At 48.2% G+C, this 15,267-nt stretch overlaps 1 protein-coding gene across 4 annotated transcripts; it reads right to left on the reverse strand.

Annotated features, from left to right (window-relative positions):
• Positions 1-28: 28 nt before the first annotated feature.
• magu (SPARC related modular calcium binding-like protein magu) lies at positions 29-13,936 on the reverse strand. Of its 4 annotated transcripts, none has more exons than XM_043421211.1 (9): positions 13,918-13,936; positions 6,805-6,967; positions 6,334-6,717; positions 5,275-5,499; positions 2,828-2,878; positions 1,868-1,948; positions 1,539-1,772; positions 1,112-1,459; positions 29-1,021 (listed from the first exon to the last, which is right to left on the reverse strand). In XM_043421211.1, the coding sequence occupies exons 2-9, from the start codon at positions 6,932-6,934 to the stop codon at positions 936-938; spliced, it is 1,539 nt and encodes a 512-aa protein (XP_043277146.1). In that variant the 5' UTR covers positions 6,935-6,967; positions 13,918-13,936; the 3' UTR covers positions 29-935. The 4 variants fall into 4 exon arrangements, with proteins under 4 accessions (XP_043277146.1, XP_043277116.1, XP_043277125.1 ...); XM_043421181.1 differs by lacking the exon at positions 13,918-13,936 and adding an exon at positions 9,932-10,789; XM_043421190.1 differs by lacking the exon at positions 13,918-13,936 and adding an exon at positions 9,959-10,787.
• Between the last annotated feature and the right edge of the window lie 1,331 nt (positions 13,937-15,267).

Genomic DNA, 15,267 nt, shown 5'->3' on the forward strand with positions numbered 1-15,267 from the left:
TTCATCGACCCCCCGTTAAACATAGATATATTTGTAATAAAATACATTTATTGCACTTGTACATAGTGAGAGGCGTCGAAAAGAGCGACGGAACAAGACACCACTGTGATTAATAATTGGACGAGTACCCGCATTGATCGGTTTAATCGATGGTCAACGTTTTATAGTCTCCAACCGAAAAAAAGTGTTCACCCGAACAAAGTGGCTCGATAAACGAGATAAATCGTATTCCGGAAACGGTTTAGAGGTCGGCAGCGTCTCGGCAATGTCACCTGGCAGTTGGACCCCCCGTTGTTCGGGTACAAGATATACTCGAACAATGCGGGGTCCGCCTGCCTGACGACGAGGTAGCACTTTGCCTAGTGGTCGATGCAAATTATCGTTACTAAGATATTCGTTTTCTACAATATCGTATTAATTGGTCCAGCATACAAGACGCAAATATAAGCTCGAACAAAGGTCGAATCGTTAATCTCGGTAGTGCCTGATGATTGATCACTTTTTCTCGGAAAGCTCGACGTTACGGCGACGAGGCACGATCGCGAGCACCGTTCGTGTTATATTCACATAAATATATTACAAAGATACTACACACAGACCACCCGCATAATAATAATACTCTGGTACAGTTTTGTTCGTTGCCGACGGTTAACAATAAAAAAAATTAAAAAAAAAAAAAGAAATAAAAAAAATAAAAATAAAAAAAAACATTGAAAACTATAAAATACGTAACGTACGCGCTAAATTTGATCACTGTACGAAAAATACGAAGGAGGAATTCGGAAGTAGGCGGAATCTGACGTCGGGGCGAAAGCGACGGAGGAAGGATACGCAACGCCGTGCCAGTGAGATGGCGAGAGGCCGGAAAGAAGAGTTATTTATCGTGTTAAATGTTGTGAGGTTGGTGGTAGACAGGCAGAGACGGGCGTATAAGACTAATCGTCACCGTTGAGAAACGTATCCAGCGGATTCGGTCCCATTCTTCGAGGTTTGGTGGTCGAGCTTTTCTCCAAGCTGTCAGCTGAAAACCATTGAAATAAAATTCCATATAATCCGATGGGGTAAAGTGACATTGTATTAATTAAGAGAATATGAGGGTATTTGGGTTTACCTGGGGCAGGTCGTTGAGCATTGAGGCAATTCAGCCATTCGGTCATGCTGATTCTCCGGTCGTTATTGATGTCGCAGTACCGAGGCAATTTTTTACCGCATCTTCGGAGCTGACGATTGTTCGCGACCATCGAACGAAAACTCTTCCACTCCTTGCGTTCGAGTACTTTATTCTTGTTTTTATCGAGCATAACGAAGTGCCATGTCGCAACTCGTTCTTCCTTCGAAACGATCCACTTCTCGTCCGTGGCCTCGGACGAACTGCTCGTACCCGACGACGACTTCATCTTTTTCTCCAAAAGGTCCATGAGGTCGCGTAGGAACAGTTGCTTCTTTATCTCCGGGCACCCTGTTCGACGAAGCCACGTGTCAATGCAATGCGAGTCTCTATAAAAGCCCTGTGGGCAAAACACAAGCGAGATCATTACCTTTCATGGGACGGCTCGGCAGCGGGGCCGGGTTGCAGTTTGGCGTGCGATCCTTGGAGGAGGTGCCGGGAATCGGTTTACCCGTGTCTTGATAAACGCACCAGCAATAGCCCGAGTAACACTGAACTTTGTGATATCGTCCGTCGGGCGTACAATGGGGCATGTAAAATTTTTCCTGCGAATTTTGTCGCTCGTCCTCCATCACGGATCTTCTGTCCGTTAGGCAATCGTTCGCTGAAACCGAAATCAATCGACCGAATTATTTAAACGTATAGAGCTACTCGCAAAGTTCATTATACTCGTTATTCTCACATCGCAGTTTCCCTTACCGTCGATCTCCTCCTTCGTGTCCGGAGGATCATCGTTGAAGGTTGGTCGCGCGTGAACCGGCGGAGAATTACCCTTCAATACTGTCAATTGAAAGTCAATGTTGATAACAATCACGATACTTAAACGATCGAGCGAAAGACAAACCCTTGAATAAATTAGTTGCGTTAGTATACGAGAGATTTTGCGGGTAGGATTTTCCATCTTTTTCAATTCCTCGATGACGCGTCACCACCTCCGCAATATAACAGGGATTTAAGAGCTTAACGACGATACAAAGGTGATTAGTAAATTGAGGCGATTCGGGAGTAAACGTACGATCGGTTCGTGCGATTAGATGAGCTTTCGATCGAAAAGCACCTAGATTCTTTCAATTCGTGTGAATCCTCGGGACAGGGTCATGCGCGTGGGGTAATCGCTCTGCTCTTACGCGCGTAATTCCATGTTTTTGAGCATTTTTAAAATTATTTTGAGCAATTGCGGATATCGGATTGTGCAAAGGCGGCGGGGGGAGCAAGGACGGACGTGAATAGAGAAAGGAATACTTTCCGCGGCACTCGCAGATGCGGTGACGCCTACGAGGGATCAATGCTAAGGGAAGAAAGAACGAAAGAGGGGCGAAATCAAGGCGGATGTGGCGAAAATTGAAAGCGCACGCGTGAAATAGCCAGTGACAGTAATGGGATGATGGTCGTTTGAATAAATGCAGCGGCTTGTGGTCGCGCGCGTTTCGAGGAGCATCGCCACGTTAGTCTCTTCGAGTCGCAGGCAAATATTGGTTCAAACTGTCCGCGAGCGAGCGAGCACGTATCCGAGAGACACGCGTTTTTATAAAAAGCCGCGATTATTCGAGTAACGTTACACACTGCTGCGAGCATTCTTGTGGTCCAATTAAGAAGAAAGATCGATCTCTCGGTAGACTGACATGGGAATTCTCCTCGCGGATTCGCAAGGGAACTCACCTTGGTCCGTGGCCCTGGTTCTCTGGGCCTCGGGCACCCTCGGACGGCCCTCTGCACCGTTCAGCGACAAGAACAAACGTACTAAATGATAACAATGGTATCACTCAGCCAATTGGCTCATATACCTAATGCTTTTTTTTACCTTTCATTTTTTCGGGCTTTTCGCTACTACCGAACCAAACTCTTACGCCCGCCCCCCTTCGCTTCGTGTTCTTTATTATTATTATTATTATTATTACTGATCTGAGCGACTAATCGGATTGTTTTTTCTTTCTTTCTAATTTCAAACCGGTTTTTCGAGTTTTTTTACGCACTAAGGGGAAACGAATTTGAAATCGGGCACGAAATGAGACGAGAAAAAAAAACAACACTTTTCTTCGTTGACTCATTTACATTTCGTAACTCGTTGCTCATTTACATTTTGTTATTAAAATTCATCAAAGTGTAGTACGTTTATTGGGGTGGGGAACAAATGTTGGAATGACTAAAATTTCGAACAGCTAAAATCTCGAATTTATAAATTTCGAATGATAATATGGAGACGGATAGATTCGACTAGAGCTTTGAATGCCGAAAATAAATGAAGCAGAAACTGCAAGGTTCGAAGCACCTTTACATCGAAAATAGAATGTAACAATCGCCCATAGAACGATTACTGAGATATCGATTTTTCGAAAATTCGACTATCACTCTTTCGATTCATAAATTACTATAGTCAGCGATACTGTGAAAATTCACAATTTTGAAAATATAATAACGAAAGACGAAATATTACTGAGGTTGAAATACTGAAACACCAAAAAGTCGAATAGTCAAAATAGCGAAACGTTGGAAAGTCGATCGATCGTAATAAAGAAATGCAACGGAGCTCCAAATACACGCGTCTCACTCACTCACTTACTCAGACCGGTGATCTCCAATTTTAAACATCGCCATTTTGACTTTCGCCTTTTCGAGCTATCGCTATTCCGCATATCCAAGTTTTATAGGCTCGAAAAATTCACTTTCGATTTTTTGCTACTCTATATTCTGGTCTGTCTGTAAAACAATTACTCTCCATTTTGAATTCGAAAATATGAACTTTTTACATTCGTACGGTCTGTAAAAATTGCATTCGAAATGCAAACTATCGAAATATATATTTTCGAATAAATGCTAATTCAAAGAAAAAATATTCGATTAAAGACGTAATCTGCTAAAGAGTCGATCGGCAATAAGAATTTCGAATTACTTATTTTTCTCCTAATTCTCTAATTCTCTAATTTCGAAATATCGACCATTCTACAATTCGGTTATTCGAAATTTCGAACCCCACCCCGTTTATTGAAGTTTTATAAATCAACCGATCCTCCGTTGCAATTCACGATTATCCTGTTCGTCAACGATTGCCCGAGGCATCTCGGTTAACCGAGAATAGATCAAATTATCATCGTCTTTTCGGAAGATGTGATTTTTTCCAAATTATCAGAGAGCAGAGTTTGAGAATACAAAAAAAAAAAAAAAAAGCATATACCGACAACGATAGTTGGACGAGCGCGTGTGAAAGAGTAGAAGAATTTTGAAGAAAAGACATCGAGTCGCGGGAGCGGCGCGTCGATGATCCGTGAGCGAATTAATAACGAGTGTCCGAACGGCTTAGGTGAGGAAGAGGAGGAAAAGTAGAAGGAGGAGATTATCTCGCGTACATAAAGAAAGAGAAAGATAGAAAATCGTGGTCGTTCGTCATTGTCACAAGACTATTAGAGCGAATGAAGGGTGGAACAATCGTCGACGGCAGTAAGTGACAGCGAGACGACGATGCTTACCTACGAGCTCTCTCTCTCTCTCTCTCTCTCTCTCTTTCTCAAAGGAATCGCGTTGAAGAGAGCGAGAGTCAATTGCTACCAATTTTCTTCCCTCTCCGAGTCTCACGGGTGTGTGGGCAAGCTTCCGTCAGAATTTACGAACGTCGGGTCAGGAGACGAAGAGAAAGGGCGGGGGGGGGGGGGGGGGCAACGGCGAAAGCGAGCAGCGAGCGAATGACAATAATATCCTGTTCTCTTCGATAAGAAGCTAAACGAGTATGTAAGAGAGTCCGTATCATACGGTCGTTGTAACTCCTCCGTCTAGTTGGACAATTATTTAATGCAGACGCGTGAGCGTGTGCCGGAGCGCGGGCGGACAAACGTTTTATTTTGAGGAAGAAAAAACAACGGCGATCAACGAGTCGAAAGCTGACTGGCCGGAAAACGTATCGCGCAGTTTATCAATTCGAAACGTAAGCCTAAACGAGCGAAATGTTGGGGAAAAATAGAGGAAACGTGGACGAGGATATTTTATGAATGTACGAGCAGTACGAATATCGAGGATAACGAGCGAGTACCTACGATATGCCAGGTAGGAGGTTGGGTAGTGGTGGTGGTGGTGGTGGTGGTGAAAGGGTAGAGATTATAACGGTCGAGTCTTACGGGTAAAATCGTTGGCGAGACAAGCACCCCATTCCTGGCGCGACAACTTGAGATCCTGATTGAGGTCGCACGTACGGGCAAACGTACGGGCGCATTTTTTCGGTCTGACTGCTTTCTTGGCGAGTCTCCTCAGCTCCTTGTACTCGGCTCTGTCGAGGTGCCCGTCCCCGTTCTTGTCGAGAGTAACAAACTTCCAGGACAATACTCGCTCCACATTCTTCTCGCCTGTTGACAAAAATCACAATTTCTTGTATCAAGGTTTTTCAAATCATTAGTAATTTCCTCCCCCCTCAGCCGCCCATCGAGAATAGATTGAGAAAAATTCCGAGGTGAATTACACGTATATCCCTGGATGAGGATCGGGGATTCGGTGCGCGTATCTCGATAATATCGTCCAACATACTCGATGCAGCGTGTCGTTTACGAGGAGAATGATAATAACGCGCTTATGCGATAATAATGAGATGCAACGCGCCAAGTAGAAGCAATTATCACTTTCATTGCGTACCGTACGTGAACGGCAAGATGCGATTATTTGCCTCTCTCGTTGGCTCTTTCCGTGTAACCCCCTCCCCCTTCCCGTCGCGTTATGCGGCAGAGAGGTTTTCTCGAGCGGGAGCTACGCCCAAGTGGGGCGCGCGTACGTGCTGCTCGACGTGTGCCGCTCTTGTTAAAACTCGGTGTGTTAACCGCGTAAACATTTTTCTCGAGGATAAACGCGTGCTTCTATAAATAAATCGGATCCACGGGTATATACTGGAATACTACACGGTTGTTTCGTATACGTGCCTGCGCGGTGGTCGCTCGGTTGGGCGCCGTCCGTGTGGAAATCGGTAACGCGTAAACTAGCAAAATTGCAGAATCACTGTATTGACGAGAGAACGGGTAAGAGGAACGACAACGGGACAGCGACACCGTTCGACGCCGAGCTTTCCCATGCGATATTATTCTACACGTTATTTTTAAATGACTCGCCTAGGAAGACAAAACTCCAAGGAAAGAGAGAGTGACCGAAGAAAAGGATAAGAACGAGTGGTGCGCGCGCGCGCGCGCGCTCACCTTCGAAGGAAACGTTGATTCGTCTGTACTCAATTTTGAAGTTTTCTATAAGATTGTCGTTAAATTTGGATTTTTCAGCTCGATCGCACGTATTTCTGTGACGATTGGTGTATTGTCGTCGCTGTTTCCAATTGGGCGAGGCTCGTCTTCTCTGACCGGGCGTCACAGAGACCGGAGCGGCTGCAACCGCGACTCGATCGCCACCGCACTTTGGTCTCTCATTTTTCACCGATGTATCCGGAAGAGGCCGACCTTGAGGCGTCACGCACCAGCAGTATCCGGTCTCGGTGTGACACTGAACCGGCGCGTAGGTCCCGTCGGGACGGCAAACTGGACGGGCACCCGGTCGCGCGGTCAAACGGGCCGAGAAGCACGCCGGTGTTTCTGCAAATTCGAAATTCAATGAGCAAATTAAACGTGCTTCGAAACGAACGAAAAAGTGTGATCGTAAAAGTGAAAACGATACTGTACTGGGGCATGGACCCGAGTGTTTGATGAGGAGAGATTCGCCCTGGCATTGCTTCGAAACGACCTGACACTGGCTCGGATACGTCTCCCCGTCGCTCCCGCAAACTGGCTTATTCGCCTCCGCCCCGGCCATCGTGCATTCCGCTATCCTCTTTCTGCAGTCCTCCTGTAAAATCGTTCAAACACGAGCTTCGAGTTATTACACGACAAACATTTATCTCAGCCGAATTTTTTACGCTCGGCAGAGTAAACGAGTTGAAGTTTAATTGTGATGAAAGAGCCCGCGCGCTTGTTGGTGCGCGCTGCACTGGTAACTCGGTTAATCTCTTTTACATCGTCTCTAGAAAAAAAAGAGCCGCAGCCCCAACACCCTCGCTGCTCGTTCAAATATACTCGAATCCCGTACGTTCAAGGCCCCCGCGATTTACGGCCTCTCCTGCTGCTACCTGCGTTTGCTCGCACGTTCGGCAAATATTGATCAGTACGCGATACTGATAACTTGAGCGAGCGAGAGGCGGGGATTACTATTACGCGGAAGTGACGACGGTATTACCGCGTCGTTACATCGGCAAATATCGCGGCCAGGGCCAAAATAATTTCATCTCAAAAGTTCTGTTTGTACAGAACTTAGGTGCGGAGTCGTTCCGAGGTGAACTCTTTCTTCGGTACACGAACCACAGGAATGACGCGCGTTCGTATATCCTACGCCCGGAATGTCCGGATGAGTAACGGCGACGGAATGCTCATTCGTTTTTCGTGGTCCTGAGGCCGCGAAACGAGATGACTTCCGTCTGACTTTCGCGTGTGACGCACGTTGGCGCCAGGCTTCTTGAGATTAAACTCGGACAGCGAGCGAGGCGCGGAGATCCGGGCCGATAATCGCATCGGAACGCGGACAGTGGCAGCCTCTGTGTGTCACTCGTCATACCGCGAGAAAGGCGGCGGCGGAGGGTCCGAGAGGCAGCGGCGGTAGTAACGCGGCGCCGCGATGTAATGTGTTTCATAATAATTAGCGAATGCTCTGGAATCTCAATGAAACGCGACATTGACGGGAGATAATGGAGATTCGTCGATAAGAAGAGTATGACGCGTGAGATTCGAGAAAGTTGCTCGGGCGCTCAATAGCGAGACCGTGGCAATGATCCGCCGGTTACATCCGTCCTTTTTACACCGCGCGCTATCGTTTGCGAAATATGAAAAACCGATTCGCCGAGCCTGCAACGAAAAGCATCATAGATTATTATTGTCATTGTTATTATTATAAAACGCATGAGAAGAGCGATGCTCGCATCTGCGAACCAGTGATAGTTGCCCCGCCCGTGATTCAGTCCAAACGTTCGAAAGTACAATAACGACGTCCGATGAGATCGCCCCGAAGCCTGCGGCGCGTAGAAACATATGAAAATATCTATCCTGAAATACCATTCGTCGGAGGCGAGTCGAAAATTCCCGCCAGCGATCGGCCTGTCTGTTCTTCAATCGAGCCTGTTGCTGCTCTTATTTTTTGAAAAAAGTCCAACGGTCGTCAGGACTTTCCGGCAACGGAATTTCTCTCGGTGCCGCTGCGAGAGTTATTCGCGTGTTGATAACGCCGGTGTAATTTCCGTGGCGGAGTGAATTCGGAGAAGAGCGCGGACGATGTCTCGTGCACGCGTTGGATCGTTTCCCGAGAGAGCGGCGTGGCGGCGCGACGTCGGTGTACCTTGTTGACCGGCCCGAGGCCGAGGGTCAGAGCCAATTGCTTCGTAATAAACGAGACGACTCGTGGGTACACACGCGCGTACGCGGCGAATACGTGCGGGCTGACAGACGAACGGGCGGACGGAGCTCCTCGAGCGGCGCATTAAGTGCATTAGAAATCTTTCTTGTATTCTACTCCTCGCGCGAGTATCGGCTCGATCGGCGATCCGCGATTGCACTGCACACCCCCGAGGCGCCTCGCACCAGCTCCGGTTTATCGGACGCTCGAGCTTCGTACCCGACGGAAACTTCTTCGAAGAGGCTCGTCCGGCGAATCCGCATTAATTTGCTGCTCGCGCCTCGAGAGCATTCGGCCCCACGCGTTCCTGGCACGTTTACAATCGCGCCTTCGGGACGAACTTTTCTCAAAAGCGATCCAAAGTAGCTGAAAAAAAAGCGAAAAAATAAGAAATTCCAAACTCTGTATTGCACGGGAATAACAATAACTCTTTGACTCTTGGGCCAAATCGTAAATGACTCCGAAATCTGTAACATTCGAACGAAGAGCTTCGTATACGTAAAGTTTGAGCTCGGGGAATAAATGTTCCATCGAATGGTCGACGATCCAATTGGACAGAGGCGCGCGATAATTCTCTATCTTCTTCCGCTCCGTCTCGTGGACGAAATAGTTGCGTACTCGCGAACGAGCCGTCCTCGATCCGGTTCGAACCTTTTCGAGCTACGATCGATAAATATTTGAAAAGTACGAAGAATATAAATAAACGGAGCCGCATTGAAAGCGAGGGAGTAAGAGAAAGAACTCGCGTCAGTCGATCTCGTTTCCTCCACCTCCGCCGCCGCTGCCTCCAACCCGGAATTTCTTCTCGTCGACTCCGGCGAGTTTGTATATAAATCTGTACGAGGTGAGAATCCTTGCAAGGTCGTGCGGACGAGAGAGCGCGGGCGCGCGCCTCTCTCTCTCTCTCCCGCTCCGAGCGTTCTCAGGTTTAAAAAATCTATTCGTTCGGGAGCCATGTAAATTCTTGGAGAGTCTTGATCCGCTTTTTCGCTTGAGTGAGCCAAACCCGTGATACGAATCTGACAGCTCTCGCCCCTGCCTGTCCTTTCCGAAGGTTTGGCCCTTGCGACCGGCGAGGAATAATGCGGCACGACAAGAATGGTGTTAAAACCCTAGAATCGCTCGGGCAATTATTCGCTCCGAACGATTGTGGGCCGGCCAAGAATAAACGATGAGGATCGACGAGAGCACATTTTTCGAGGATTTTAAATGGAGAAGTCGGCGAGACGAACGTTCGTGGCAACGAGGTTGGTGTAATTAAGCGAGAACGAAGCTCCGTTAACTCCGCGGGGGACTCGTCATTGTACTGTGAATAATCGATAGGAGAACAAGAGGGAGAGAAGAGGCGAGGGAAAAGAGTATTGAACGTACCGAGGGAGGAAACGGGATGAGACTGACCTTTGCCGGATTGAGGGCTACCGAGGCTTCGACGTGTTGTAAATCTCGAAGAATGAGGGCGAGAATGGCCACTCTGACAATCGTCATGGTGGAATAAATGGTCGAACGTTGGGTCTATCACGAGAGCATGTATCCGAGGAGATGGAGAGTTTACTCCGAGACGTCGGCGACGACGTTTCGTTGTTTGTTTTCGACACTGTGCTGGTTCGTTCACCGCGCAATAAAACCGGGCCAAGTAAAATCTGGCATCCTCGCTCAACGAGCCGATTATTACGAGGTCGAGAAGAGCTCTGTCGCGAGATCTTTCTCAGATCAATTTGCACTTATCCGATGAGACGAGGTTCTTCCGGCTTTCGATGGGTTCCACGTTTCGAGGAGTTTTATCAAGCGAGTCGGTCTCGGCTGAGGGAGAACAAAACTGGTGAAGCACTACTCTAATGGATAAACGATCGGGGATGACGGAGGCCGTTATTCTCCGCTACGTTTCGCCTCATTCTTTTCATATTTTTCCAAATTCTTCATTTTCCAAGTGGCTCGTGCGCGCGCGGGCGCGCATCTTCGGAGCAAAGAAAAATGCGGCGGAGAGATTGGAAAATTGGAGTGCCTCGGGCGGGATCGCGTAGCGTATAGCGCGAAGGACGTGTACGCCTTTGCCCAAATATAAATATTATTGGTGCGGGGTGCGCGCGCGCGAGCCCGACTGTCGTACTTTTATTTGGAATGATCGTTTTTCCCCACTCGGAAGATCGTGTCCCGATCGCGCATTCGATAAATCTCGTACGCCCGTGGCGAGCGCTGGTACGCGACTGAGACTCGGATACTCGAGACCGAGAGCACTTGCCAGTAACTGGCCGCTCTCGCCGCCGCTACACTGCCGTCCGTCGGCTCGACGTTCGTCTCGATCTTGCTCGGATGCGAGCGCGAGCGTGCCTCTCCATCTCCCATCGAACGCCGCCGCAGCCGCTCTTTCTTTCCTCGTATCGTTTCAATACGGCGACGAGACTACCACCGAGCGAGCTGCAGAGAAAGAGAAAACGTGTACGAGTGTACATCGCTCGGTATCAACGTTTCGCTCCGTCAAAAGTAAAAGCTCGGATGAGCCTTAAGCTCATTTATCTTGCACCAGCTGTGCCCAAGTTATTGTTACTCGTTCTAAAAATAGAAAGAAAAAATAGACAACGGTCCTTGGGTCTGGAGTATCGGGTCCGGAGTCAGCACCGAGAATGAAAGTCCCGTCGTTTTTTATAATTCGACGTATTCGTCAAAACGAATAAGAATTCCATCGATAAATTCAGCGATAAGGGAGAGAGAGAGAGAGAGAGAGGAAACCGTGCGCACGATTGCAGAGATGACCGGGCTGCTTTTTGGGCACAATCGCCGCGATCTGAAACAGCGATCGATTACGTAAGTTCCAACTAATTCCAGTCGAAATTTCTAACGATTCTTATCGACAATCTTTTGTGCTGCAAAGAAATGAAAAAAGAGATACGAGTTTGGTGTTTCCAGCGGACGAGCACGAGATGTTGGAACGTGTCAATCCTTGCCAGATATTTGTACCAGCGGGTCAACTCGTTCAGAGGAACCGCTCGGTATCGCCAATTGCTTTTCTTTGTACCCTGATCTAAGATCATAGCGGGTCACGTGATCGAACGGTGAAGGAGATTCGCGGTGTACGAATAAGGCGTCTTCTCGTTTCGAAATGGCTCTCTATCGATCCGATTATTCGAACGTGAGAAAGGAGGAGATAAGAATGAGACGAAAACTAGGGTACTCGTGCGTGGGTTTCAACACAGTAAAGTAAGCACGGTTGTAAAGGTTGCATGTCCGATAACGAGGACTTTTATCAGCAATCAAGTCGATTACCGTTCGGGTTGGAGGATAGTTAAGCTCGATTATTCCGGCGAAAGCTGGGAGGATGGGGAGGCGCTGAGCGGCGAGGGCTTCGAGGATGGATAATCCGTTTCTTCCCGTTGCGGTGACGTCCCCCGCGATGTATTTGAACGGTCCACGGACAGAAGCCTCTCCCGGGCCGAAGACGAAAATCGAATTGAAACTGGTTACAGGGTTTGGAATGTAGCTCCGTTAACGCGAGCGGAGCTCTCAAGAGGGGGGAGCACGGATGACGCTCGTACGCATACGGGCCCCGTGCGAGCATCGTCCGGCATTACATGTAGGAGAAGCGCGCGTATGCACGGAGACATAGAGCCGCTCGGAGGATCCCCCGTATCATTAGTTAGTAACTGGAGCTCAATTTTGTAGTCCCCCTTGACCTCGAGCCCGGTTCTCGAGGCAGCGGGGATCGGTTCTCGTTCACCACGGCGGCTCGTCGATCCATCAGCGAGAGGAAGAGTTCGATGAATAAATGCTTGACGCACAAGCGAGCACCCGAAGGCTTCGCGCGTCTCGAACGATCGATCGCTCGAACGAGGCACGGCGTGGGGTACGGGACGTACGAAGGCTCGAAGAAGAACCCGGCACACCTGTTGACTCCCGAGCAAGAGAACTCCTGGCTTTTTTCCTCTTCCGCATGTTCCCTCGGTCCCCGACTCTGGACACTTGTCCCGCGGAGAAAGCGGCGAACGAAGAGAGCTGCGAAAGATCAGAATAAAATATTAGACCGAACGATCTGTCGCGCCTCCTCTCGGATCGAGGCTACCGTAATCCGAGAACGGACGCGTTACGTAGGGGATCGCGTTTGAATATTAGCTACATGCGAGGCGGCTGATATCCGCGCCTCTTCGAACTCACCGGAGTTGAGAAACGAAGGTGGTGGTGGTGGTGGAGGAGGAGGAGAGAGGAGAGAAGCACGGGCAGCACAGGTACCGGATCGGATCGAGGGAGATGGCCCGGCCGGCTCTCTCGACCGAGCCAGACAATAGGACGCCGCTCGAGAAGCAACTTTACTGCGTCGAGACCCTCGTCTATATACGGTGGATACGCATACACGGGCGCACAGGTGCAGCAGCGAGAACCCGCCGGGGCCGCAAGTGTCAGAGACGAAAACGGAGAATCCAGTTTTAATGTTCCAGCGACCTGTCGTCCTCCACGCCCTTCGCGCGTCACGCGCGAGACAGACCGCGCTGGTTCGGCCAGCGGACGATGCAGACTCCCTTCGCACAGTTTCAGAACCATCAGCGTGAAACTATAATTTACGAGTCGTCCCGTCTCCCGTACGCGCAGCTTCACAGGAATGAAGGGAGCTCCTCCTCTCTCCTGCCACCTTTAGCTACGGCTTTCAGATCTCCACTTTTTTTCTTCTTTCCCTTCTTTTACCCCTCTCCTCTTGACCGTTCGATCCAAGAGATCTCGCGCAGGGATACGTGAATCTTTTTCTCTCTCTCTCTCTTTCTCTCACTCGCTCTCCGGGATTCCCGTCTCGTAGCGAAAAGACGAAAAAAGAAAAGGATAAAACAAGAAAAAAAACAGGTTACCAGGTGTGCGAGGCGGCCGCACCGTGGTTAGGGCAACTCCACAAAACAAACAACGAGTTCTAGCCTCGAGTATCCGAGAATTCGAAGCTTTTGTTTTGTTTCCGTTTGATTGCTAGCTCGTATATCGTCGTTGTCAGATTCCGAGGCGAAAGTTTGCCAGCCCGGTCCTTCGTGGTAGTTAGAGATGTTGCACGTGTTCCGAAGATTTTTTATTGTTGCAGCGTCGCTCAATTCCAGGTGTGTATTGTCGAACATGAAGAATCGAAGAAATTAACGGGAATCGCCGATTCGCAGCAATGCGATAATATCGAGAGAATAAAAAGTTAGTCGGGACATGGACGTTGACGCGCGTGAAGCTGCGTAGGACGCGGGCAGGCTGCAGCGCGACCCGGAATTATGATATTTCAGTCTTCGTTGTTAAACTGCGCCTACATACGTCGTGCACCCGGCAACTACTTTCCATGAGACTATTTGAAAAAAAAATGTTATCCCAGCGATGGCGAAACTTGGAACAAAAAGCGAGTTTACCTTTGCTTATCGTCGCTCGACACCATTGCCGGGCGGACGAAAGTCTCGGACAAGCGTTTAAGAACGAGACCGCCGTCGCGAAGCTTTTGATAATCGAACACTTTCTCCGTTTGCGCGACCTCTTCACAGTTTTCATTCATTCGAGATAAACGAATGAGCGGGACAGCCTCTTGCTCGTCTCTCCTCAGCAATTTCAGCTGCCAGATCTCCTCGAAATATTCTCGACGAATAAAGCTGCTCATTGTCGCTGCAGCGATGCACAAACGAACAGGAGCATCGCGGATCCTGGCGCACGCATTGGCAGAATCCCGAATAAACGCCAACAACGCAGTCGTCCGAATTTCGTCCGCATCGCGAACGTAAGCGTCCAAATCGTCCATCAAAACAACCGAAGGCGATGCTTGGCAGTTGTCCAGGTCCACGAGCTTATCTATCAGACTCTGGTAATTCTCTGGATATCTAATGATCGTAAAAAGGACATGAACATGACACGAGAAGCATTCTTCCTTTGAAACAATTGAGAATGAAAATTCACTGATACTATGGTACAAATTACTGTTGAAGTTGAAATTTTCACAAGAGTACGCCAGAACTTTTAGTACAAAAGATTTTTCATCCCATTAAATTCGTCAAACGTTCTACATATTCTTCCATCTTGGTTGAGATGGAATTTCATTTTTGTACCTACATGAATCTGAGGAGCTTGAAGGCTTCGGGCACAATGTCAGTTCGATCGTGATAAGTCGCCGGCAAGGATTCCAAAGGATTCGGTGTTATGTAAACAACTCGTTCTCCTGATTCTGCCCAATGAATCGCAGCCTGTTATTGCGAAATATTGATACAGAAATCATCAATATTTGCATTATCCTAATATCAAAAATAACAGAAGGTTGGCTGTTGCAACGAAAATAATTTCTAAATTTCGAGGTTATATACCTCGAATATAAAAGGTTTCGTCAGCTCCACTGGCCCCTCAAGAAGCATCGATCTCGTTCTCTTTATGGAGGCAAACATATCGAACGATAGCTGCCGGTTTCTGTTGAATCTTCGTTTTCGGATTCTCGGTGGTCGATCGTTTCGATAACTTTCAGGAGGTTAGGTTTACTAAACAGTCCGCGGTTCTGCGGTTCAAATTACGACATTTTTACTGCTCTCGTATATCAATTTATCGAACGTGATGAATTAAAAATGCGGTACTTACTCAACTTTTGTAGATCGCAATGTTCTCTTACTACCTTTATGAAACCTGACGTGCCCGACCGTTGTTCCTTTTCCTTCGAACTTTGAATAAAAACACGGAAAGCGCGCCATTCCACTAAACAATGACGTATAACAAACAGCGACATCTGC

Source organism: Venturia canescens, chromosome 1 (genome assembly GCF_019457755.1).
Source record: "Venturia canescens isolate UGA chromosome 1, ASM1945775v1, whole genome shotgun sequence".
Lineage (NCBI taxonomy): Eukaryota > Metazoa > Arthropoda > Insecta > Hymenoptera > Ichneumonidae > Venturia > Venturia canescens.